We start from the raw sequence: 26,510 nt of genomic DNA, 5'->3' as shown, positions 1-26,510 counted from the left end.
TTTTTACTCTTACCTTGTATATTCTAAATTCTTAGAATTCTTGTTGCAAGTGTGTGTCATTTAAAACTGATAGGAACTGGGGATTTAATTCAGTGGTAGAGCACTTGCTTTGCAAATGTGAGACCTTGAGTCCAATCTCCAGTGCCGCAAAAAATAAATGAATATAATGAATTAAAAAATAAAATAATAGAGAATAATTATTTGTAAAATAAAAGTTGACCAAATGTACATAATAATTTATTTTAATAATTTTATAATAGATATATAAATTAAAGACGCTCATTACCATTGAATCCTCTATCTTGGATTAAAAAAAAAAATTTCCAGAAATGTTAAAGGGAAAAAAATCTTCATTACTTATTAGTTTAAATAATTACTGGTTCATGGTAAATAATGTCTGAAAAATATAACTTAAAAAATATCCACTGCTATTTAGAAGAAATAAATATATCACCAATTGAAAGCCTCAAGATGTGAACGATAGTAGCCCAACTGAGGAGATATTTCCTCCTTGGTGTTTATGCTTTTCTTGAAGTGTCATGGAAACATTCGATAATGACTCAACCATATTGAGCTCTTCTGCACTTGCCATGTTAGGCTTTTGTGCAGATGGGTCCTGATCATATGCTGTTGTTGGATTGACTCCTATTTTTCTGAATCAGAAATTAGTGCAAGATTGTTTTTCATTATCTAATCAAATGAATTCCTTGTCCTTTTTATGATGTAATATGACATGTTTCCCAGAGTTGGTATTTTAAAGAAAACATCAGTAATTTATAAAATATTCCTGGTAGGCTTTGCTACTGATCTATCTCCCCCACATAATATTGACTGCTAGTATCCATTGTTTCCTAACCTGGTACCTCTTTTTGTGCTCTTGTTCCTAACTTACTTCTCTTTGTTTCTTTTATGTTTATGTGTTGCTCTTCATTGTGAGTCTTACACTTCTGAGAGAGAAGTTCTGGTTGAGCTACTCAGGGTACAGCCTAGGGAGACACATTTAAACAGTTCTTTCTCTGTCCAGTTCACTTTGACGACTATTAACCTTCCATGTCTGGCTCGTACAAAGCTAGTGTTGATTTCTGGTCAGATCAGATGTGTTCAGAAAATCGGGGGCATCCGAGTCAATGTCCTCAGATGCACTTAGAATCTAGTCTTAATGACTGTTCATCAGTCTAACACCAACATAGGGTACTTAAACTTCTGTAAATTTACCCCCATTCCTACTTGTTCAATTTGCATTGCATAACTCTAGATCCAACTCATAGCTGGTGTTAGGGAAGTCACACAGGCTTTGCCTGCACTCAAAGTTCACATCCCTACTTGGCAACTTTGCAGGTTTAACTTGACTTTAAGAATTGTACCCTTCAGGGTGGAGTAAGGATAACAAAATTTCTTTGTAGGGTTGATGTGAGGATGTAATGTGATTGTGTATATAAATTTAGTAGAACAGTAGTTGACACACAGTATTTACAATTATAGCAAACATTATTGAGTGCTTTCCAAGGACCAAACATTATTTTAAATCTTTTATGCTTATTAGTTCATTATTAATCCTCATAATAACCCATGAGATAATTATCTCCATTTGACAGATGAGGATGCACACACCACAGCTTCCATGACTTGCTTTGAGATCACACAATTTATTAGGTGAAGAAGCCGAGAGTTTATACTGTCAACACTCACACCCCTTTCTATGCAGAATCACTGTGGTGGCTGGGACCATGGACACATATCCCAAAAACTGGTGGGCCTTCAAGGTCCTCATCACCTTTCAGTACGGTGGGGCTCAGATCCACGTGCATTCTGCACCACACCATTTCTACTTTGGCCAAACCAACTGCACCCTGAATTTCTCTGCAGATTTCTTGCTGGAAAGTTTCTAATATTTGAGGGTGACAATGGATTCTTTGTGTTTGAGAGCAATGCCATCTCCTACTGTGTGAGCAATGGGAAGCTGCAGAAAAGTACTCCAGAGGCAGCATCCCAGGTGGTGCAGAGGGTGAGCTTTGCTGATAGTGACATGGTGCCCCCAGCCAGTACCTGGGTGTTTTCTACCTTGAACATCATTGTACCACAACAAACAGGCCATTGAGAATGCAAAGGAGGAGGAGAGGTAAATTCTGGGGTTTCTGGATGCTCACTTGAAGACAAGGACTTTCCTGGTGAATGAGTGACACTGGCTGACATCACAGTTGTCTGTACCCTGTTGTGACTCCAGAAACAGGTCTTGGATCCTTCTTTCCACCAGGCCTTACCCAATACCAATCATGGGTTCCTTACCTGACATTAACCAGCCCCAGTTCGGGGGGCTTTCTTGTGGGAGGTGAAGCTGTGTGAGAATATGGCTCAGTTTTTTGCTAAGAAGTTTGCAGAGAGCCAGCCTATAAAGAACATGCCATGGAAAGAGAAGGGTTCACCATGGAAAGAGAAGGGTTCACCATGGAAAGACAAGTGTTTATGGGAAGAGAAGTAGAAGCCCCAGACCGAGTGGAAAGAGGAGGAAAAGGTAGTTGCCCCAGCTCCAGAGGAAGAGATGGATGAACATGAGCAGGCACTGGCTGCTGAGCCCAAGGCCAAGGTCCTCTTTGCCTAAGTGTGCCTTTGTGTTGGATGAATTTAAATGCAAATACTCCCACAGGACATGCTGTCTGAGGTGCTACTATTATTGGGAGCACTTGGATAAAGATGGTTGGTCCTTGTGGCATGCTGAGTATGGCTTTCCTGAAGAGCTCACCCAGACCTTCATGGGTTGCACCCTCATCACTGGAATGTTTCAGCAATTGGACAAGCTGAGGAAGAACTCCTTTGTCAGTGTCATCCTCTTTGGAACCAAGAACAGCAGCTCCATTTCTGGAGTCTGGGTCTTCCCAGGGCAGGAGCTTGCCTTTCTGCTGAGTCTAGATTGACAGGTAGAGTAGGAGTCACATACACGGCAGAAACCAGATCCTGCCAGTGAGGAGACCCAGCTGCTGGTTCAAGAGTACTTTTCCTGGGGGGGCGGGGGGGGGGGCTTCCAGCACCTGGGGGAAGCTTTCAATCAGGGCAAGTCAGGTGAACATCTCTTGCTATCCTCTAGTTGCCTGCACCCGCCCTTCAGAGAGATGGAGGTTTTTAAAGGAAACTGAACATTGAAAAAAACAAACACACAACACTTACATCACACCAATTCTTCTCACATAGTCAGTTTCCTATGTCCTTTTGTCAAGACTCCTATCTGCTCCCAAGTCCTTGTGACCTTCTACGGTCCATCATTGTCTGACCCATATATGAAACACCATTCTGTCTTCTCCATTAAATCCAGCCACATTCCCTGGTTCACGGTGCTCAGTGACTCCTCTGGGCTTTTAGAGGTATTACAGGGCCAGGGATTGCGTTGTGTAGGATTTAATCTGCTCTCCACTCCCTCCTCAAAATTGAGACTCATCGACTCTGATGGAATTATCTCATGAACAATGTAGTCTCAGGGCAGGATGTTTTCCTTGGAATTCTGGTAAAGAAAATGTCTTTGGACTTGTTAAATCTTCATTTTTTTTTTCTGTTCTCTCCCCTTGTCAAGCACTGAATATTTGAAGTAGGATTAGCACTTAAGCCAGATTAAAGTAGGTAACATTTATTTTCCCCTTTAACTACTCATTCTATCAGTCCTTCCTCTTTTATTTTTTCTTGTCTCAATGAGTCAATTTAATTATAAGCTTTCAACTACTGAAGAAACAGGAGCTTAGTAGGAGAATGGGAAAAGGTCATTTAGAGCAGAGCTTCTCAAAATTTAATGTGCATATGAATTGCCTAGGGACCTTGTTAAAATGCAGATTTTGATGCAGTTAGTCTGGGACTGGCATTTCTAAGAAGATTTGGATGATGTCAGTGCTGCTGGTCTTTGAACCAGGTAGCCTAGGAAGTATTTTAAAGCAACATTGTAAGATGTCAGAGGATTTACCCTCTTTTCTTTTCCAAGCACATTTAATCTAAACAAATGAATCTTAATAGAATTTAGTGTGACTGTCTGATAGAAGACACTTCACCATCTCAAACCCTATTGCTGGACTGCTTAATCGTAAAGCCATTCCTGGTTTTAGAAAAGAATAACATAAACTTAGATACGGTCAATTTTTTCTAATATTTTAATTACTAGCACATGTTAATTCTTTGTGACATTTTCATACATGCATACAACATTCTTTGCTCATATCTACCCTCCCTATTATGCTCTTTTATCATCCTATCACCTGACTCCCTCCCTCTTCCCTAATGACTCCCCCCTTCTGCTTTAATGTCATCTTTTTATTCCCCTCCAGATTCTGTGTATGGGAGAAAATATGCGATACTTGTCTGACTCTGGCTTTTTTCATATAACATAATCATCTTCAGTTTCACTCATTTTCTTGAAGTAACATGATTTTGTTCTTCTTTATGGCTGAATAATACTCCATAGTGTATATATATATAACACATTTTTTAAAAAATCCACTCACCCACTGATGGGCATTTAGACTGATTCCATAACTTGACTAGTGCTGTGATGAACATAGGTATCCAGATACCTCTATTGTGTGCTGATTTTAGTTCCTTCAGGTGTATACCAAGCAGTGGTAGAAATAGATCATATGGTGATTCTATTTTTGTTTTTTTGAGGAACCTACATACTGATTTCCATAGTAGTTGTACTAGTTAACATTCCCACAAACAGTGTCTCAGAGCTCCTTCCCCTCTGCCACCCACAATGTCCTTACTTGTGTTTGTTATTTTATTTTATTTTTTAAAAATATTTATTTATTTTTTAGTTATTGGTGGACACAACATCTTTGTATGTATGTGGTGCTGGAGGATCGAACCCAGGCCGCATGCATGCCAGGCGAGCACGCTACCGCTTGAGCCACATCCCCAGCCCTGTTATTTTTTACTTTCTTGATAATAGCCATTCTGAATGAAATTTCAGTATAGTTTTGATTTGCACTTCCCTGATGGATAAAGACATTGAGTACTTTTTCACTTAATTGGTCATTTATGCTTCCTTTGAGGTATCTATTCAGCTTATTTTTTCATTTATTGATTGGATTACTTGTTCTTTTGGTGTTATGTTTTTTTGAGTTTTTTTTTATATGCTCTGGATAATAATTCTGTCAGCTGAATAGATGGAAAAGATTTTCTCCCATTCTTTAGCCTGTTCCTTTACTCTGTAGATTGTTTCCTTTGTTATGCAGAAGCTATTTAATTTGAAATAATCCCATTTGTGAATTCTTGCTGTTATTTTCTGAACTATCGTCTTGTTCAGGAAATCATTGATTATGCTTATATCTTGAAGTGTTTCCCCTCTGTTTTCTTTTAGTAGTTTCCAAGTTTCAGTTCTTAAGGTCTTTGACCCATTTTGAATTGATTTTTATACTGGGTGAGAGATAGGGCTCTAGTTTCAATTTTCTGCTTGTAGATATTCAATTTTTCTATCCCCATTTATCGAAGAGGCTATCTTTTCTCCAACATAGGTTTTTCATTCTTCTGTCAATAATTATATAAACAAAGATGTGTGGATTTGTTCTTAGGCCCTCTCTTCTATTCTATTGGTCTTTATGTCTTTTTTTTTTTTTAATGCCAGTATCATACTGTTTTTCTTATAGTGGCTGATAGCGTATTTTGAAATTGGGTATTTTGATGGCTCCAGTATTGTTCTTTTTGCTCAGGATTGCTTTGGCTCCTTGGGGTTCTTTGTGCTTCCACATGAATTTTAGGATTGCTTTTCTTAGGTTGGTGGAGAACGTCATTGTTATTTTGATGGGGATTGTGTTGACTCTGTAGATCATTTTTGGTGGTATGACCTTTTTAACAATCTTCATTCTCCCAGTTCATGAATATGGGAGGTCTTTCCACTTTCTGGTGTCCAATTTCTTTCTTCAGTGTTTTACAGTTTTCATTGTAGAGGTCTTTCGCTTTGTTAGATTTATTTCTAGGTATTTTGTTTTATTTTCTTGAAGCTGTTGCACGTGGGATTATTTTCCTGATCTCTTTTTCAGTGAGTTTATTATTGGTGTATAGAAAAGCTACTAATTTTTGTATTTTGATTTTGTATCCTGCTACTTTACTGAATTTATTTTTCAGTTCTAAGAAATTTTGGTGGACTTTTTAGCATTTCCTAGATATGGAATCATATCATCTGCAAATAGGAATAATATGATTTCCTGTGTTTCTATGTGTTTTTCTTTTATTTTTTTTTTCCTTGTATGACTAAAGTTTTTAGTACTATGTGAGTAAGAGTGGTGAGAGTGGACACCTTTGCCTTGTTTTTGATTTGGAAGAAATGCTTTCAATTTTCCTCATTCAATATGATGCTGACTATGATTTGTCATATGTAACCTTTATTATGTTGAGGTATGAGCCTTCTATACCTAGTTTATTCAAGGTTTTTATCATGAAGAGATGGTGGATTTTATTAAATGCTTTCTCTGCAGCTATTAAGATGATCATGTGACTTTTATCCTTGATTCTGTTTATGTAGTGAGTTACATTTACTGATTTGCATATGTTAAACCAACCTTGAATCCCTGGAATGAAGCCAGGGATTACTTGATCATGATATAGGATCTTTCACCCTGCTAATGAATTAGATTTACAGATATTTTTGTTGAGGATTTTGTATCTATATTCATCAAAAATATTTTTATATAATTTCTTTTTTTATGTGTAGCAGTCAAGTTTTGAGATAAACATCATAAAAACAGTCATTTCTTTCTCCATCTTTATAATTTAGTAACTCTTACATAATTTATAGTCCATTTTACTTAGCTCCATGTGAAAGCATTCCTCTACTGCTGCTTGAGATTGAATATCTCATAACTCGGGACATAGATGATTAAACTTACTCTGTCGCATGGAACATGTATGTATTTTAATATCTGTTTCTTTGTTCTCTGCTACCACATACATAAAAAGAAAATGAAGTCAACTTTTTCTTCCCTTTCTTTGGGTTTGAAGTCATCTCGTTAGGAATATTTCTGAATAATTCTGTTAGAAGTGGTTTGATAATGCTAATCTGAATAATGACATATTGCATAGAACGTTATGGTACATGCAAGTGCAGTGGGAGCAGAAACCTCTACTGAAATGGTGCTGCTGGTTCTCCTTGTCCTCTGTTTCTGTTTTCAGGGAGGAGAGCACTGTTACTACCAGGGCCAGATCCGAGGAAATCCTGTCTCATTTGTTGCATTGTCAACATGTCATGGACTTCAGTAAGTGTCCAAAAGTTTATTTTTTTATTCATTCTTTCAATATATGTATTTTTAAAAATTTTAAATAGAAGTTTCTATTTTATTTCAATAAATAATTTTAAATTAGTGATAATTCTGTGTGTATGTGTATGTGTGTGTGTGGGGGGGTGGTATTTAAACCAAGGGAATTTTAAAATTAAAGTTGCACGGGGCTGGCTTGTGGCTCAGTGGTAGGGCACTCATCTAGCAAGTGTGAGGCCCTGGGTTCGATCATCAGCACCACATAAAAATAAATAAATAAAGCAAAGGTATTGTATCCAACTACAATTAAAAAATCAGTATTTTTAAAAAATAAAAAAAATTAAAATTAAAATTATAGAAACCAGAGGCTTTGGAATTATAAATATGATGCCCAACAGTGATATAGGGGACATTTTTCAGGTTTCATCCAAATTCCGACAGGAGTGGTTTGGTAACTTCAGTTTCTGTGGATGTTTAGCCCCTTGGTACCAGTTTTACCCCACTCTTCCTTAATATCAGTTTTTATATGTTCATGGAATAATGGAAACTTCAGTAAATGGAAACTCTGGGCTCCTTGAATAAAGACAGAAGGCTGCAAGTGACCTCGAGAGCCCTTTTTTTTTCTCCTGCCAGAATTCCACCTACCTCATAGCTATTGTGGGAGGATCCGTATATTCTCAGAGATCTCCAAAGAACGAAGTTCATTCTTTTTGCTTCCTTTCTCATAACCTTCGTGATCACAGAGTGTTTTCTGATGTTTGACATGGGAATACATCTCTTTCCTCCGTCCTGTCAATAATGGTGATACACAGGTGGCCATCACTTATTTGTTTCGCAACATCTTGTAAACTAATGTGTCATTGCTTGGCCTTCTATTTAAACTGAATCGTCTCTTTTCCTTTTTGTTTGTTTTATGTTTTTTGGTACTGAACAAGTTAGCACTATAATTTAGTTTTGTTAAATTTTTTTTATTGAGAAACTTTAAAATATTTTCTTTCTGTTGATAAGTTAGAAATGTAGCTCTCTTGTCTCACAAGCAATTATTGAGTATTTGCTGTTTATCAACGACTAGGAAAATATTAAGGCAGTTGAAGCATGAGTCCTGAGAGCTCAGTCTGGTAGAGAGGTCAACCTCAGCAAGTTGGCGAATCTCTAAAAACTTAATGAGACCCTGTCACTAAAATAAAAAGGACTGGGAACCCGGCACAGTGGCACACACCTATAATCCCAGTGGCTTGGGGGACTGAAGACAGGAGGATTGTGAGTTCAAAGCCAGCTCAGCAAAAGTGAGGTGCTAATTAACTCAGTGAGACCCTGTCTCTAAATAAAATACAAAATAGGGCTGGGGATGTGGCTCAATAGTGGAGTGCCCCTGGCACACACCCTGCCTCCTCCCACCCCTAAAAAGGACTGGGGATGTAGCTCAGTAGTAAAGTGTCCCTGGATTTAGTCCCCCCCCAAAAAAAAATCATGAAATAATTATTTTCAGGAAATTTTATAATGAGTCTGGATCAGGAGTAGAACACATATTTCTGCTTTTGGACTTCAGTTATTTTAACTAAGTAAAATTTACTTCTACCTTTAGAAACTTTCATTTAAAACTAAGCAAAACTGAACACAGAAAAGTCAGCTTGTGTCTAGAGACACTGTCAGAATTTTGTAAAACCATGTTTGGGCTTTCTTGATATTTTGGAGCACGTTAGATTGTTGTACCTTTTTGTTATTTATTAATTATTACTTTTCATCTTGATTTTACCTTCTGAATAAAAATTGCTCTCAGGAACATTTTGTCACTAAGTATTAAATAATACAGGTTGTCTCAATTACAGTGATTTAGACATGAGATATATTAGTTTATACATGATTCATCTTTTATAAATTACCAAGTGCCTATTGAAGTTTATTCGTTTTTATGATTTATGGTATTTAGTTAAAGAATATAAAAACGGAAAAATCAGATTCATATGTCTTTTCCATAAGAAGCATGTGAGGGCACATTTCTTAAAAAAAAAAATCAAAGGACTAATAGGTAATATTTTGGTCCTAGGATGTTTGATGTTATGACAAAAATCTTATAGTATATTGCCCTCTTGTGGAAATTTGCGAGAATAGCTGATGTTTCCTTCCAAAATCTTGTTTTGATTCAGCTTTATAAAGTTTTAGCTTAATTGGTCTGTAATGACTTGGTCCTAGCTACAGATTTTTATCAAGAATATATTGTTATGGGGCTTGGGGATGTGGCTCAAGCGGTAGCGCACTCGCCTGGCATGCATGCAGCCTGGGTTCGATCCTCAGCACCACATACCAACAAAGATGTTGTGTCTGCCGAAAACTGAAAAAATAAATATTAAAACTTCTCTCTCTCTCTCTCTCTCTCTCTCCCTCTCTCTTTAAAAAAAAAAGAATATATTGTTAGGGACTCAATATTCTCATTAGAATTTAAACTATTATAACAAAAGGTGTCAATCTTCAAACAAATGAAATAAAACACATGTATTTTTTGATTATTAAGGAGTTAATAATGGCATATTTTCACAGGAAACCAATATCTTCCAATTACAGCGCCAGGATCTGCTTTTCATATGTTGTGTACATAATGTTTAGATTCAATAAAAAGAACCAATTTTCACATTGGATGTTAACCTAATGCAAGGGCAAATAACACCCAGTCCTATTTAAACAAAATAATCTGCTTGCTACTTAATCACTGTTCCCATGTGAACTTTAGAAAATGGTGATGGTTTTATTTTCAGTTCTCTGCAGGGGTCAAGAGAATGTCCACTACCATATTTGGTCTACTGTTTTGAAAGGATCCCTCTTATGATTCCTTAGGCATATATCTCCAATGTTATTTTACTAAGGACATCTGTTTATCTTTAAATTTCAAATGCAATGTCATCCAAATTCAGAAAGTGCACTGTGTTTGAAAACTGTACAGATGTGAGAATAGCCATCCCATGGATATATAAAATTTTGGGACATGTGGAAGATGTTATAGCAGGAATGAAAAAATTTAGATAGAAGCAGAACTGGAAGCCATTATAATTATAGCTCAGGGAAACCAACTGATTTCATTAAGGCTTCTATGGAAGACAAATACCATTCTGTGTCTAAGAGCCTGGTTGTCATACAATCATTTCTACCTCAAACTGAAGAATTACTGCAGAAGATCACAGTTTTGCTTTCTTCAAATGCCTGAATGGTAAGGCAAGTTTTTTTAGTATCATAAAAGGCTTTATTTCAATAAAAGGATCATGGTCTTCAAAAAGGAGTGTCTATCAGAATCTCTCTGAGTGGAAATTGAGAAATCAGAGGATTTCTCATATGACAAAGAGCCACATTCACCCTAAATGTCCAAAACCAAATCTTGATTTTTGCTCTGCTCCTTGCTCCTTACTTTCTTGACCCAGCCCTGTTGTGCTGTTCTCATAACCTTTTTTATCTTGTTAAATTACAGCTCCATCTCTGACTTCTCTCTCTCTCTCTCTCTCTCTCTCTCTCTCTCTCTCTCTCTCTCTCTCTCTCTCTCTCTCTCTTACACTCCATATCAAATCTATCAACAAATTGGTTCTATATTCAAAATATATCCAGGCTGGGAGTATAGCTTGGTGGCAAAACATGTGCTTAGCCTGTGCCAGGTCCTGGGTTCAATTTCCAGAATCAAAAAAAAAGGAAAGCTAATAAATACATAAATATATCCAGAATTTGGTTAGTTCTCTCCACTTCTGCCATTACTGACCTGATCTAAGCCACCAACTTCTTTCTCCTGGGTATTGCGGTAATCCCTGCTACAGTCCTTGCTGTTCTAAATATTAGTATAACACAGCAGCTGGGATGATCATTTTAAATAGCAGAGACTGTGTTTCTCTTGCTGAGAAGCCTACAGAGTCTAACTCTTCTCCTCTTTTAGAGTAAAAGTCAAGGCCCTAAAAAGGGCCTGCCTAATATGGTTCCCACTAGCCCTCTGATTTCACTTTATGGTACTCTTTCCCTCACCCATTCCAAGATTCTCTTTCCTTGGACTTGAAATGTTCTTTGTACAAACATAGTTATGGATCATCCCTTTTTTAGGTTTTTGCTGAAATGCCTTCTTCTCTGTGAAGCCTTGCTTTAACCACCTATATAAATCAACAGTCCCTGCTCTCTGATCCCCCAGACCCAATTTTTGGAACCATTTATTGACCTTAACCTGCTTTATTTTACTCCCTAAAATTTATCACCATCTAATATATATTTATTTGTTTATTACATATTTATTGTCTGTTTTTCATAGTTTGCATGTTAGCAAAACAAACAAACAAAAAACTATGAGGATAGAGCATTCATTTGTTCTGTTCACTACTATATCCCAGCACCTAGAACAGTGCACAGGTGCTCTGTAAACACAAGTTGAATGACTGCATGAATGAAGGAGGGCAGCAGGTTGCAAATGGGCAGTTCATGGACCCATCTGCCTGGGCTCCATTCCTACCTGTATCCTTAATGGTTATATAATCTGCAAAAGTTACTTCATCTCTTTAGCCTTTTGTTTCCTTTCCTATAAAATGAAGGTAGACATTGTATCTACCTCATGTATTTGTGGGAACAATTAAATGAGTACAAATATTTCGCTCATGGCAAGTTATTAATATGTGTTAGTTCTTACTATCAGAACATCTTTCAGGTATGAGGTAGGGGAGCCATTGTCAACTTGGTCCTGACAGCCTTAGAATCCTCTGGGTTTTGTTTGAAATGTACCTTTCTAAGTCCTCACCTAGAAATCTGAGAAGGGTTCTAAAACTCTAGGTGAGCTTTTGTATATTAAAATCTTGGAATTATAAGTTAGAGGGAGGAGTACTGCATAACAACTAGAGAATGGCAATTTCAGGATGAGAGAGCCCATTTCAGGGAGATTCAGAGGAAGTGGGCTTTTTCCTCTTAGCAGAGTATGTGTGGTGTGTGATGTGTAGTTTACCTGGAGGTGATGGATGGGACTGGGAAATAGGCATTGAAAGTAACTGGTTCTCTGCTGCTGATTTTAAAATGATCTTGTCCTGAGATGAGAGTTAATAGTCATGCCTAATGATTTTCTTGTCCTTGGCAGTGGAATGTTCTATGATGGGAACCACACATATCTCATTGAGCCAGAAGAAAATGAGACGGCCCAGGTAAGTGCTCTATTTGCAGTAGCAAATGGAAATGTTGATGTTGAGAGCTTTCCCTCCCTTTTTCCCTAAATTTTATTTTCATATTTTGTAAGGCTAGGATAGTACACACAAACACATTAAGATTCTTTTAATTAAATATTAGATAAGTCAAAGCCACAAGTTTTTAAAAAGTTTTATTTTATTTTGTCTCTTTCTCTTTTATGTTGGAAATACTTTCCCTGGGAAATGTTCTAAAGCCTCCATTTCTAGCTTTGATCTGTCTTAGTTTGGTCTACCTTAAAATACCATAGACTGAGTGGCAAAGTCAGCATTTTTTTTTTCTTACATTTCTGGAGTCTGCATGGTCCAAATCAGCAGGGTTGGTGGCTGGTGAGGGTTCTGTTTTTGAGTGACAGATAGATACTTTTCTTGCTATGTGCTTACATTGGGGGAGGGGATCGATCGATCTCTCATTATCTCTTCTTGTCCTTGTAATGTCATCAGTCACACTAAATTAGGGCTCCCTCTTCTGATCTCATTTAACCTTTATTATCTCCTTATAGGCCCTATCTCCAAGTATGGTGTTAGGGCAGCTCTAAAACTTCAACTTGTGAATTGATGGGGGTTGGGGGACATTTAGTCCATACAGATAAAATCCACAGATGTGTGATTTTTAACCCATCCTTTCTTTTCTTGATTTTAAAATTTTCTCCATTGTTCATTCCTTTTAAGGCTCTGTGCCAATGGAGTTTAGAGAAACCCAAGATTTATTAAAGTTCCTCCCTTACTTTAGGCGAAATATTTCCTACGAATTAGAGAAGAATTGAATAAAGATTATAGATTAGAGCTGGGCATGGTGGTGCACACCTGTAATTCCAGCAGCTTGGGAGGCTGAGGCAGGGGGACTGCAAGTTCAAATCCAGCCTCAGCAATTTAATGAGGCCCTAAACAATTTAGTGAAATCCTGTCTCTACATAAAATATGAAAAAAGGCTGGGGATGTGGCTCAGTGATTAAGTGCCACTCGGTTCAATCCTTGGTTTAAAAAAAAAAAAAAAGACTACAGTTTCGAGAGAAATATAATGTGTTCATTCTAGCTCTGTACATACAAGTGTTCTTTCTTGTATCATGCAACATTGGTTAAATGGAGAGGCAAGTAATTTCAAACAATGCACATTGTTTTGTCCCCATAAGTAATCTTGATTGTGTATTATTGTCTGGGTATGCACTGTTGGCTGTCCCTGTCACTTTATTTCAAGTGTGATTTTTTTTAAAAAAGCAATATCATGAAACTTGCCTATTTATGACATTCTCATTTTTTTTCAGTAATTGGATAAAGCCAGATGAAATTACTTGAGTGTTCATTAATTTTTCTAAAAAAGAAGAATATGATTTTAAAATCTCTTACTTCCTAGGAGAACTGTGTGTAACACTTGAATTTTGGAGCAGGGTCTACTTTGGGCACCTCCTTGTATGAGTCATCCTGCTGCTCATTACCAGAGAGATTTCTAGCTCTGTAGTCTTTCTCTACCAAAGTTATCTGGCTCTTCCAGGGGCACAGAGATCTGTGAAAGGAACCAGTTGTAAAAAACATTAACCCATTTTCCCAGATGTCTTACTTTTCCTTGGGGGGGATAAGTCCATTCATTTATTTTCCATTACTGTAAGCTCTGGCTTCTCTGTCTGTGAGGCATTTATAATTGGGTATAGCTCTGGTGCTGGGGGAATGCACTGTGAGCTGGAAGCCTTGTGCAATGGCTTCTGGCCTCTTTAAACCCAAGGGAAATGTGTAGTCAAGTTACTGTTCTCTTAGGGTTCCGTCTATTTTTGCTTGAGGCTAGAGATATCTGGTTATGCATGTTTAATTTCTACTGCTGTGTCATTTCAGGAGGATTTCCATTTTCATTCGGTTTACAAATCCAGACTCTTTGAATTTCCCATGGATGATCTTCCATCTGGTATGTTACTCATAGAGTGACTTTTTTTTTTTGTCTAATGTTTTGTTTTGTTTTAAGGACAACTTCAGTAATTCATTTACTACTTTAGAACTAATCTATATGTGAAATATTATTAACCCACAATTGCTTGTGACATTTTTAGAGGGAAAGTCAAGTTGCAACAGGAGAAAAAATAAAACGCAAACTGGCTTTGTATTTATAGTTAAGTTTGGAAAAATATGGCTCAAGCACTTTGAAGAAAAACTTAAAATTTAATACTCAAAATAAGGAACTAGAGGAGAAATATTAGAGTAAGAATTGATCTGCATAGATAAAGTATGTAAAATTCATGTTGGTGAAATAATTATCTAGTAAACAGGAATGAAGTCTTTTTTATTATTTCTTTTTAGTTATACATGACAGTAGAGTCCATTTTGACAAAATTATACATGCATGGAATGTATTTTTTCTGATTAGGGACCAAGTCTTGTGGATGTACACAACAGTGGGATTCACTGTGGCATATTCATATATGTACATAGGAAAGTTATGTCAGATTCTTTCCACTGCCTTTCCTATTCCTATTCCCCCTCAAGGGACAATTCTTAATTATTTATGCAGATTCTTATTTTCATATCTCTTTTTTTGAATCAATATTTTAATAAAAAATTAGATTAACCTTTTATATTATTATGTGCTATTTGTAAAATTAGTCCTTTCTTTGCATGTAGGTTCTTTATTTATATATTTGGTTTGAGAATTGCACCCAACTTGTCAGAGCAGCTTCTCATACCTGGGCCTTACTAGTGGGGCGGAGATCATGTACGTGCAACACTTTTGCTTATGCTGGGCTCATCTGTTTCCCTCCTTTGAAAACAGGGCACACTGAATATGTGGTAAAAAGATGCTCCTTCCTCTATTTAGTGAGCCCTGAGCATACTACCTATTAATCATAATACAAACTTTGCAACAACTCTGTAAGATGAATGTTATCCCTATTTAATAGATGAAGAAGAGACTTAAATACTTTGTCTTTTCCAGGGTCTTAATGCTCATAAGGGACAAGGTGGGGCACTGGATAATGATACTATAGAAGTGTACCATGGGATAGAGTTACAAGACAAAATGGAAAAATTGTCAGCCTGAGAGCAAATCCAAAATTACAGCTTAGAAAATCACTTATAAGTTCATATTGCCTCTTCATTGAAAAATGAAATAAGTGTTTTGTGGTTACCTTCCTCTGAAATAAGTATATACGTCCTTGGTCTCCTGCAGTTCCCCTAAAAAGAAATGAGTTCTTTTTCCTTCTCACCTACTGCCAAATAGATACAAGATCTTACTTCACAGAATGCACTATTTTGAAAAATTCTCAAATGGACACACAGATGCTTTGACTTTACACAGACTCGTTAGACTGTTCTTTCAGTGACCTTTATGCCCATTATGACCAGAAAGTAAATCATGATTAGCTGCATGAGAATAAAGCTACAATTTAATAGGTATTACTGGAAACAATCATCATTAATTTTTAAAGTAATAAGTAAAGATTCCTCCAAAAGACTTGATTATAGGCTTGCTGTGGCTCAAACTTACAGTTTTTTAAAAATATTGTTCAGGATTTTTTTTTTTTTTTAGAAGAAACTTTGAAGGTGACTTTGCAGTATTGCTGTTGTAATTGATTTTTTTTTAGATTCATTATTTGGAAACTCAGGTCTGTCTCAATCAATTTCTAGTTTTCTTTTTTCATCAGAAATTGGTACTATCACTGGGGTGCGGTGGCATATGCCTGTAATTCCAGGGGCCCAGGGGTCTGAGGCCAGGAGGATCGTGAGTTCAAAGCCAGCTTCAGCAAAAGCGAGGTGCTAAGCAACTCAGTGAGACCCTGTCTCTAAATAAAATGCAAAATTAGGCTGAGGATGTGGCTCAGGAGTCAAATTCCCCTGAGTTCAATCCCTGGTCCCCCTTCACCCCTGCTCAAAAGAAGGAAATTGGCACTGTCAATTTTAAGAGTGGTCTTTCAAGATTACTTATAATTTATTATGATAAATTAGAAGAAGAAGATGATGTAAATTAATGTCAAAATTGCAATTTTTGTGAAATAAGCTCAAAATAAGCTTATTTTTTTTAGGTTGAATGAAATTTAACAGATATGGAATTTCAGCACATTCGTCTTGCTGTATATCATGTGTTCCTGAGAGATAAAAATATAATCTTCTCCAAACTTATTTGACTCTAGAACTTTTTATTTTACGTGGCACATATCAGAGGACTAGTGTTCTTAGGAACACAGTTTGGGAAAAGCTGATTTTATTTCCTGTGGACTCCTTAGCAGTTTTTAAAAAACGAAATTCCCAAATCTTGTGTATTACTCTTTGAATTTTGATATGTACCCCAATTGACATACAGAGCAATTCTATTATCTCAGCAACTTCTTAGTGCCTTTCCCAGTGTCTTCCACCTCTGCATTCACTTTTCTATTTTTGCCATTTTGGAAACTTCAAATAGATGGAATTATATATTGTGTCCAGCACATTTGCTCAGCATATGCCTATGATATTTATGTTGTCAGAAGTAATAGTTTATTCTTTTAAATTATTGAGTATATTTTATTATATGAATACACCACAACTTTTTATCTATTATTTTTATGAACATTTGGGTTGTTTCTAGTTTTTAGCTATTACAAATAAGCAACTGTGATTATTCTTATACAAGTCTTTTTTGTAGACATATGTTTTATTTCTCCTAGAAAATACCTGGGAATGACATTGCTAGGTCATAGGATATAGGTATAATTGTATAACAGTATTTCCAATTTTTAGCATGTATTACAAACATGGGGAGGGCCGAGTAGACACAGATTTCAGGACTCATCTTGAGAGTTTTCAATTTGGTACTCTCATCTTGAGAGGTTTTAACTTGGTATTCTCATCTTGAGAGTTTTCAATCTTGGGTGGGTTTTGGGAATTTGCATTTCAGGTGAAGTCCCCAGATGATGCTAATTTTGTTGATCCTGGGATCCTACTTTGAGAACTCTGTTCTATGAGAAATTGCTAAACCTGGTTAAACCCTTTTACCTTCACATCAGCACTATGTCAGAGTTCTAATTGCTTTATATCTTGACCAACACTGTGCTATTGTTGTCTACATTTAGCCATTCTAGTGTGTGTAGTGGTATCTCACATTACTTGAATTTGCATTTTTGGTGGGGTCTGGTCACATCTATATGCTTACTAGACATTAATAAGAATTTTTCTCTTTCTGTTGTTGGGTTGTAGGAGTACTTACATATTCTCTCCTTGATCTTAGTCAAAAGGCCAAGAAGTAATTACATATTTTGCATGTAAGGCTTTTGTTAGATTTATTTTATGACTGTATTTTACCAGTCTATAGCTCGTTCATTCACTTTTCTAATGGTATCTTGTCATGAACAGTTGTTTTGATTTTGATGAAACCCATCATCATTTTTTTATGATTATTGCTTTCTTTTTTAATATGTAGTTTTATATTATTTATTTTTATGTGGTGCTGAGGATTGAACCCTGAGCCTTGGATATGCTAGGCAAGCGCTGTACCGCTGAGCTGAGCCACAACCCCAGCCCAATTATTGCTTTCTTTATTCTACAAAGTATTCTCTGTCCTCAAGTTTTCAAGATATTTTCCAACATATTCTTCAAAAAAATGTACAGCTTTATTTTTATATTCAGATATGTGATCTTCTTCAAATTACTTTTTGTGCATGGTGAAAGGTAGGAGTTGAATTTTTTTGCAATTTGAATATGGATATCCAGTTATTATAACACTATTTATTGAAGAGTTTCTCATCTTCATTGAGTTGAACTGCTTTGATGTTTTTGTCAAAAATTATTAATAATAAGTCTTTTCCTTGACACCATTCTATTTGGTTGCCCGTACCACACTTTTTTCTTACTATGTCTTTATGGTGTATTTTGAAATCATGTAGCATACATTCGGTAATTTTATTCTTTTCAAATATGTTTTGGCTTTTCTAATCCTTTGTATTTCCATTCCAGTTTTAGAACCAGCTTCTCAATTTTTGTAAATCCTCTGAGATTCTTATTAAAACTGAACATATAGATTAATTGTGGAAAAACAGACATCAGAATTGAATCTTCTAATCCATGGGCATAGGAGATCTTCTTGTGCTTTTAGGATGTTGGCTTAGGGGATATGGCTCAGTGGTAAAAGACATGCTTAGCATGCCTGAGGCCCTGGGTTCAATCCCAGTACCGGCAAAACAGATCAAAACACAAACTCTGAGTCCCACCCAGATCTTTTGAATCATAAGAAATAAAATAATTTAGAACTTTTTTTTTGTGTGTGTGTATGTGTGTGAGGGAGAGGGAGAGGGAGAGGGAGGGAGGGAGAGAGAGAGAGAGAGAGAGAGAGAGAGAGAGAGAGAGAGAGAGAGAGAGAGAGAGAACTAGAGAACAAGAACGAACTGGGGGGTTAAACCCAGGGGTGCTTAACCACTAAGCCACATCTCCAGCTCTTTTTTATTCTTTGAGACAAGTGTCACTATGAGTAGCTTAGGTCCTGGCTAAATTTCAGAGGCTGTCTTTGAACTTGTGATCCTCCTGCCTCAGCCTCCTGAATTGTTGGGATTACAGGTGTGTGCCACCACACCTCCTAGGACTTTTAGAATTTATCTTAGTGTTGGTCATTTTTAGTACAGCAGTTCCATTAGTTATCTGTTACTATGTGATGAATTATTCTAAAATTTAGTGTCTTTAAGCAATAAATTACATTTATTATCTCACCATTTCTGAGAGTTAATGATCTAAGTGTGGTTTAGTTGGTGCCCCTGGCCCACAATTTCTCATAGGTTTGTATTGTAACTGTTAACTGGGTCAGCAATTAGTTTTTAAGTTTTGCCTTGGAAGGACTCACTTCTAAGTATAGTCATATGGTTTTTGGTAGGAATGTTGCATCTTTTTGATGAATTGATCATTTTATTATTATGAAATATTCCTTGTTCTGCCTGATAATATTTTTTTGCCCTAAAATTACACGATCTGGGGGCTGGAGTTGTAGCTTAGTGATAGAGTGCTTGTCTAGCATGTTTGGGGCACTGGGTTTGATTTATTATTTTATAAATAAATAAAATAAAGATCCATTGACAACTAAAAATATATTTTTAAAAATGACATGATCTGATATTAATATTTCTAGAAGAACTTTCCTGTGATTAAAGTATGCAAGACATATTTTCTTCCGTACTCTACATTTAAAGTGTATCTCCTATATTCAGCATGTAATTAGGCCTTGCATTTTATACAAGTTTGACCATCTGAACCAATTAGCTGTAACATTTGGTCTATTTGCACTTAGTGTAATTATTGATTATGATTTGGTTTAATTCTGCCATCTTGTTTTTCTGTGTCTTAGCTCATTGTGAAAGAACTTACTCTTCTCACCAAATTTCTTGTGTATCCTGGCAAACATTTTCATAAGCAGAATGATGGAAGCATATTGAAAATGAACTAATAAATATCCAAGATCCTGATCTTCTTACTCTGATTTTATTATTCATCATTTCTGTCTCAGATTTCTCCAACCATGATTATCTTCCATTTGACAGGATTGCTTTGCTATCTCATGAATATAAAAAATTTCAGAAAAAATCAGAAATCAATTTCATTACTTATTGCCTACCAATCCAGTTAAGGTAATGAGAAAGAAATCTAGATGAATTCACTTAAATGAATCTTGGCCACAAGTTTAGATAAAAAGAACTTTCATAATTCTTTTGATAAAATAGTGACTTTTTAATAAATAAAATAATTCACTCATAGGATCAGGAAAAAAAAACACTTTAACATACTTGGGGACAGTATTGTGATTTCAGAGAACTTCTCAGTTTGTACAAACAGTCCTCAAGAGTCATGATAATAGTTTACTGTACTTTATATAGCATTCTTCCCATAAGAAGCTCACATCAGACTGTTACATGTTGTTCAATCAACCATCAATGTTTTAGGAAATCTGTATCACAGGGGATGATTGCATTTTTACTTTGTAGGAAATCATCCTACACAAATAATCTAATCTCTTTTTTAAAAAAAATATTGTTTTAGTTGTTGATGGACCTTTATTTTATTTGCTTAAAATTTATATGTGGTGTTGGGAATCAAAGACAGTGCATATACGAGGCAAGCGCTCTACTGCTAAGCTAAAACTCCAGCCCCAAATAACCTAATCTTATATTCAGAGATGAATTTGTGTCCATCAATAATTGATGTCTAATTCTGACCTGCAAGTTATGAGAGGTTCGGATTTTCACATTTGCTCCCAAGAGCAAACAAATCCTGGGTGAAAAAGAATGTGAATGAATTGGAAAAAATGAAAACCTTGGTGGCCTATCATAATTTTTAAATAAGTCATGAACTTATGAATGTGTGATTGTTTATTCTACTTGCTTCTTACTGTTTCTCTTCTTTAATTTATTTTGCTTTCCCTAGAATGACAGAAGTGAAGGTCAAGTTGGTTTAGTCAAGTTTAGTGACAGAAGTGAAGGTCAAGTTGGCTGTTTGAAGATTCTTGATAAAGAATGTGATGGTGTTTATAGGAGAAACAGGGAAAATAATCAATATAAATTAGAACAGAGATGATGTTTGAGATTTTGTGAATTGTGTTTTTTTTTACTATATATTTATTTAGAACTAATAGAAAACAATTAGTTTAATGTTCTGCATAATCATTAAATGCAACATTATTATAAAATTCATGAGAGTCAAGTGAAACTTTGCTTTGTACTAAATAAATTTGACAAATGTGCTTTTAAATTTAATTTATTTTTATTTCCTTCTAGAATTCCAGCAAATAAACATCACTCCACCAAAATTTATTTTGAAACCAAGACCCAAAAGGAGTAAACGGCAGGTATGTATTCATAGGTGTATGTCATGATATTTTAAACCTATCATTTGAATCCACATTTGGTCTTTATGAGAGGGCAAGTACTATTTCAGGTATTTTTCATTGTGAGGTAGGCAGTACAGGTGACAGATGTGTAGAAACAGTAAAAATGGACCATATTATTGTATAGTTTCAAAAAGGATTCAAAATAGTGGTGATAATTTAGTTCTTCATCAGGTAAATGAGCTACCAGGTCCCGGCTGGCAGCATCCCAGGTTCTTCCTAACATGGGCCTCTTCTCTGCCCAGATGTGCACCACATCATGCAGGCTGCTTCAGTGGTATCCTTGTATTTATCCCTTTGTAGCTTTTACCCCGTAAGAGTAAACCTATTGGGTTCTGAGAGCACAAAGCCCTTTTTTCTCACTTAAGTTACTTTGGCATCCAGATATAAAATTAGGACATAAGCTTTATGATTGCTTAACCAGACCTTAGACTGAGTAACAACAATCACAACTCTTCAGACAGTGCTTTATATCATATGAAGTAGGTACTCTTATTGCCCTTTCACAGGAAAAAAAAAAAAGGAAAGATAGCTATGACATATGGAAAAGACCCAGAATCACTGAGTTGTAAATGATTTAGACAAAAAAAAAAATAATAACTCTGGCCATCAGAATCAACATATCCACACACTGTGGTGGTGGTGGTTTGTGAATGTGTTTATGTGACAGAAAACTACACAGGGTAAAGGAATAGAGACCTATTAAGATCAAGCAGTTGAAGGATACAGTTATCTTCCTTTTATTATCTTATAATAATTTATGTATATAAACAGATTCTTACGTATATAACATTTGCTAAATTTTATTGAATACTTTCCATGTGCCTGGCCCTATCGTAATAATTTGTAACTGTTGTAACACATTTAATCCTCATAACAACTTTATGAGGAAGGTGTTACTGTTATTCCTATTTCACTAAAAAAACATAAGGAAGCACAAGATGCTGAGAAAACTTGCCCAGGTCACTCAGTAGTGAAGTTGTTATTCTTATTAGGAAGTTTGGCCTCAGAGATGTTCGTAGAAACACATGCTCTGTGTACTGCCTCTCAGAAGCCTGTGTGTTCTATGCATTACTACTATGAGCTTTATATATGTTGTGCAGATACAGAGACACATATATCTTGAGGATCAGTTAGATAGATAAAATACTTACCATTAGGTTTTAAATTGAAACTATATTTTTTTCATGTTTTGTGAATTGAGAGAATACAATACTGTTCTTTAAGAATGTACCTTAAAGTACTTTATAAACATCTGAACATCTAGTCATTTGCTAAGTAGGTAAACCCTTGATTTCTCTTAAAGACCCATGAAGTTAAGGGGCTATCAAATTATGTAGCCAATATGGCAACTCTGTGACATTAAAACATGTTGGGTCTTATTGGTAAGTGCTACTATATTAATTAGTAAGCCACATAGTTGGCAAATCAGATCCTATCCTCCTGATAATCCACTTATAAAAAGACTTATCTTACTCTTTGGTTTCCAGTCTCAGAAATATAATCTGTTATTCCCAGTCAATCTGGTGTTATAAGAGATTTCTTAGCTGGGTGTAGTGGTGCACACCTGTAATCCCAGACACTTCAAAAGCTGACACAAGAAGATCAGAGTTCAAAGCCAGCATAAGTGAGGTGCTAAGCAACCCAGTGAGACCCTGTCTCTAAATAAAATACAAAATAGTGCTGAGGATGTGGCTCAGTAGTCCTGTGCCCCTGAATTCAATCCCAGGTACCTAACCCTCCACCCTACCCAAAAGAGATTTTCTTAAAAAGATTTTATGTTTAGGTTGCATTTAGCAAGAAATGAAATCCGCTTGGCAACATATTTTTAGTTTGTTTTAAATGTAGCATTCAAAACCAACATACATGTACTGATTTGGGTTTGATTAAATGTCCTCATCACAAAAATATCTCTTAGCCAAATGAATAAAAAGATATGATGGGAAAAAAAAAACAAACACCATGGGTATTGAACCGTAGCATAAGGAAAAAAGTTAATTTTAGAGGTCTTGTTAAAGATTTTGTTATAGATAAACTATAGAAAACCAAGGGAATGTCCATCTTAGTGGCTCTTCCCTGACACAGTCATTGATCAGGATTTTGAAAGGAGAGAAAATTTTTTTGTTGAACAGAGAAATCCTGCTGTTATAGATAATCAATATTGCTTGAGAACTCTAAAAGCTATTCTGGGAAAACCCCTGTATCATTTGGGGGATCCCTTGATCCATATAGGAGAGAGAAGCACATCTCAGTCCCAGATCTGGGGATTATAGAATAAAGTAAATTAAATCAGGAAGATTTAATGTTACTGTTCATATGTTACTGTTTCCATGATGTTCTGTTAAATGAAAATAACTTGATATAGAAGAGAGTAAAGTAAGTGGAAGTATAAAATAAAAAGTAGATTCATATTAATCTTTTATGTATAAATCTTTCTAGAAGAAGCTGGTAACTCCCAATATTGATTGTGGAAGAAGGAGTAGGAACTGGGTAGATGGGGAACTTTAATGCTTGGTCTTTTTATACTCTGTTGACATTTTGAGTCATGCAAATGTATTATTATTACCTACTCAAAAACTAAGTAAATTGATGAAATTTTTTTTAAAAAAAGTCTGAAGGAATAAAAAGTGAATGTTTTGTTTTTTTGACTTCTTATGTATTTCTTAGTTTTTCACAACTAAGTTTAGAAGGGCTTATTTGGGTTTTTCTTCTTTTACTGCACTGCAGCTTCGATATCCTCGTAATGTAGAAGAGGAAACCAAATACATCGAACTGATGATTGTGAATGATCACCTCATGGTAGGATTTGTTTTTGTTTATTTTAACTTGTCCATGCCTTGGGTAAAACTGGAGGGTGCAAAAATTTGTTTAAGAGAAGTTTAGAAAGCTCTCAAGTTGTAATCTAGAGGGTCTTTTTTTTTTAGAATTTATTGTATTTCTTATTTTTATTGGTGCATTATAATTATACATAGTAGTGAGATTTATTATGCCACATTTGTGCTTGTACATAATTTAATTTGATCAATCTAATTCCCCAGTTCCTTCCCTTTCCCTCCCTCCTACCCTCCTGATCTGTACTTGACAGATCTCACTTCTATTATAATTATTTTAATTAATGCATTATACTTATATATAAGTGGAATTCATTGTGGTATATTTGTACATGGACATAGCATAGTTTGGTAGATTTCGTTCCCTGCTATTTCTCCATGCCCTCTCCTCCTCCCTTCCTCTTGATCCCCTTCCTCTACTTTATTGGTCCTGGGGGAGGTTTTAGCCTAACCAAACGTATTTATTAACTAGCAGTCAACCACAAGTGGAAAATGCTCTTAGGTAGAAGTAACTAGCAATAATTTTTGAGGTTCCAAAAATATTTCTGTGATCCATAATGTCAACTCTTTGCATTTGATTGACTAATATGGGTACTAATATTTGAATCTCTAAAGTGACAAGGCTTAAGAAAAGCAAAAATTTTCATTTTATGTGAAAAAAAGTAAGTGAGGCATCAATTATGTGACACTTTAGTTTGCAGTGTACGACTTCTTCATAATAAAAGTAAAGCAATTTTCCTGTTTCTGCCTTGCCATGCAGAAAATCACATGGAAAAAGCACACATCAGGAGCCCGAGGAGTCTGGCAAAGCCTCCTTCTTGTTGAGTCACGTTATTTCAGTGTGTGTATTTAATTAATGGGCATATTGCAGTATGGTGGCATTCTTAGCATGGCAGTAAGTTATAATGCTAATTTTCCATGGAAATAGTTTTAAACTACAAATATTCAGTATTGAATTGGACTTAATTTCGGATACAAGTCCATTCTAATTTACTTTATGAATTTGAAGGAAAATTTGATCAATTTATATATGATTACATATATAATAACATTCTTCTTTATTATTGTTGCTAATAATAGTAATAATAATCATGATTGATTATTATCTTGTTCAGGCTAGGCCTGTTTACTTTCATTGTATTTGAATTCAGTGAATGTTACTCCTCCCTAGGATTTTTATAAAATAAGCATAAACGGCAAGACCATGCAATCTGAACATTTTAAATAGTTACAAACTCAGTTATCCATCGGTATCTGGAGGAATACTGTAAATGAAGTGACCCAGGAATAAGCAGCCAGGAGAGGTGAGAGGGTAGCAGCCAGTGTTTGTGAGGGGGACGATACCTCTTGCTGCTCGCAGTTATCACCGTGGTAGGCTTGCTACTTTTAAACGAAGCCAGAATCAAATTTTTCCATATCATTTCCTGATTCTTAAAACATGATTGGGGCCAAACAAAACGTATGTGTGATTTACTAGGCTTGTAAGCCACATCCTTGAAGCCTTTATCTTAGGGCTTTCTTCTTATTGAAAAAGTCTTGTAGAACTTGTAAATATTCATACTTGTGGCAGTGTTCACGACACTTTTTCTAGCCATATCCCTACTCAGATTTGTATGTCTTACAATTTGTAGACAGCTGCCCTCCATGTTATTGTTTTGAATAATAGTCCTGGAAAAAGAAAAAGACAAAAAAGCCTGTGAAATGCATGCAGCGGGTAAATTTTTTTACTTTATCTCATGGATGAGTAAATACAGGTCTCAAGCTTTTAAGAGATTGGCTTCAGGCTACAGAGCAGATAAAGAACTAGGTCTCAGATCTGATGTTTGTTCCAGGAAGTCTTAGGGATCTTCTGTTACACCTTGTTTTCTCTGGTAATTACTACTTCTTCTTCTTCTTTTTTTTTTTTTTTGGTTCGCATTTTTAAAATTTGTTTTAATTAGTTATACATGATAGTAGAATGAACTTATATACTTTGATATATCATACATAGATGGGATATAATTTCTCATTTTTCTGAATATACATATTGTAGAATCACAGTGGTCATACAGTCACATACATATATACAGTAATAATGTCTGTTTCATTCTACTATTTTTCTTATCCCCACATCCCCTGCCTTCCCCTCCTTTCATTTCCCTCTACCTAATCTAAGGTAACATTATTATTATTTTTTTGCATTACAATTCTTAATACACATAAATACCACACTTTTTATATCCTGTTTGTGTATAAAGTATGTTGACATCCAGTTCAAGTCTTCATACTTGTACTTTGTATGATGATGACCATCACATTCCACACCTCTACCCCCCCTTTCCCTCCCATCCCTCTTTCCTATCTTGAATTCATCTATTCCTCCCAGGCTGTCCCTCCCTATCCCACTATGAGTCAACCTCCCTATATCAGAGAAAACATTTGGTATTTGTTTTTTGGGGATTGGCTGACTTCA

At 35.7% G+C, this 26,510-nt stretch overlaps 1 protein-coding gene and 1 pseudogene across 18 annotated transcripts in view; both read left to right on the top strand.

Moving 5' to 3' along the window:
• The window catches only part of Adam22 (ADAM metallopeptidase domain 22), a 218,676-nt gene that overhangs the window by 124,290 nt on the left and 67,876 nt on the right, over positions 1 to 26,510 (top strand). For all 18 annotated transcript variants that reach the window (XM_078040466.1, XM_078040465.1, XM_078040475.1 and 15 more), the window contains exons 5-9: positions 7,141 to 7,223; positions 12,307 to 12,370; positions 14,237 to 14,306; positions 21,118 to 21,188; positions 23,955 to 24,026. In XM_078040466.1, the coding sequence (XP_077896592.1) occupies positions 7,141 to 7,223; positions 12,307 to 12,370; positions 14,237 to 14,306; positions 21,118 to 21,188; positions 23,955 to 24,026 (360 nt within the window). The remainder of the gene's footprint in view (positions 1 to 7,140; positions 7,224 to 12,306; positions 12,371 to 14,236; positions 14,307 to 21,117; positions 21,189 to 23,954; positions 24,027 to 26,510) is intronic.
• LOC101974994 (elongation factor 1-gamma pseudogene) lies at positions 1,675 to 3,131 on the top strand (annotated as a pseudogene).

This window comes from Ictidomys tridecemlineatus, chromosome 2 (assembly GCF_052094955.1).
Source record: "Ictidomys tridecemlineatus isolate mIctTri1 chromosome 2, mIctTri1.hap1, whole genome shotgun sequence".
Classification (NCBI taxonomy): Eukaryota; Metazoa; Chordata; class Mammalia; order Rodentia; family Sciuridae; genus Ictidomys; species Ictidomys tridecemlineatus.
This window is presented reverse-complemented; position numbering and strand designations above follow the sequence as displayed.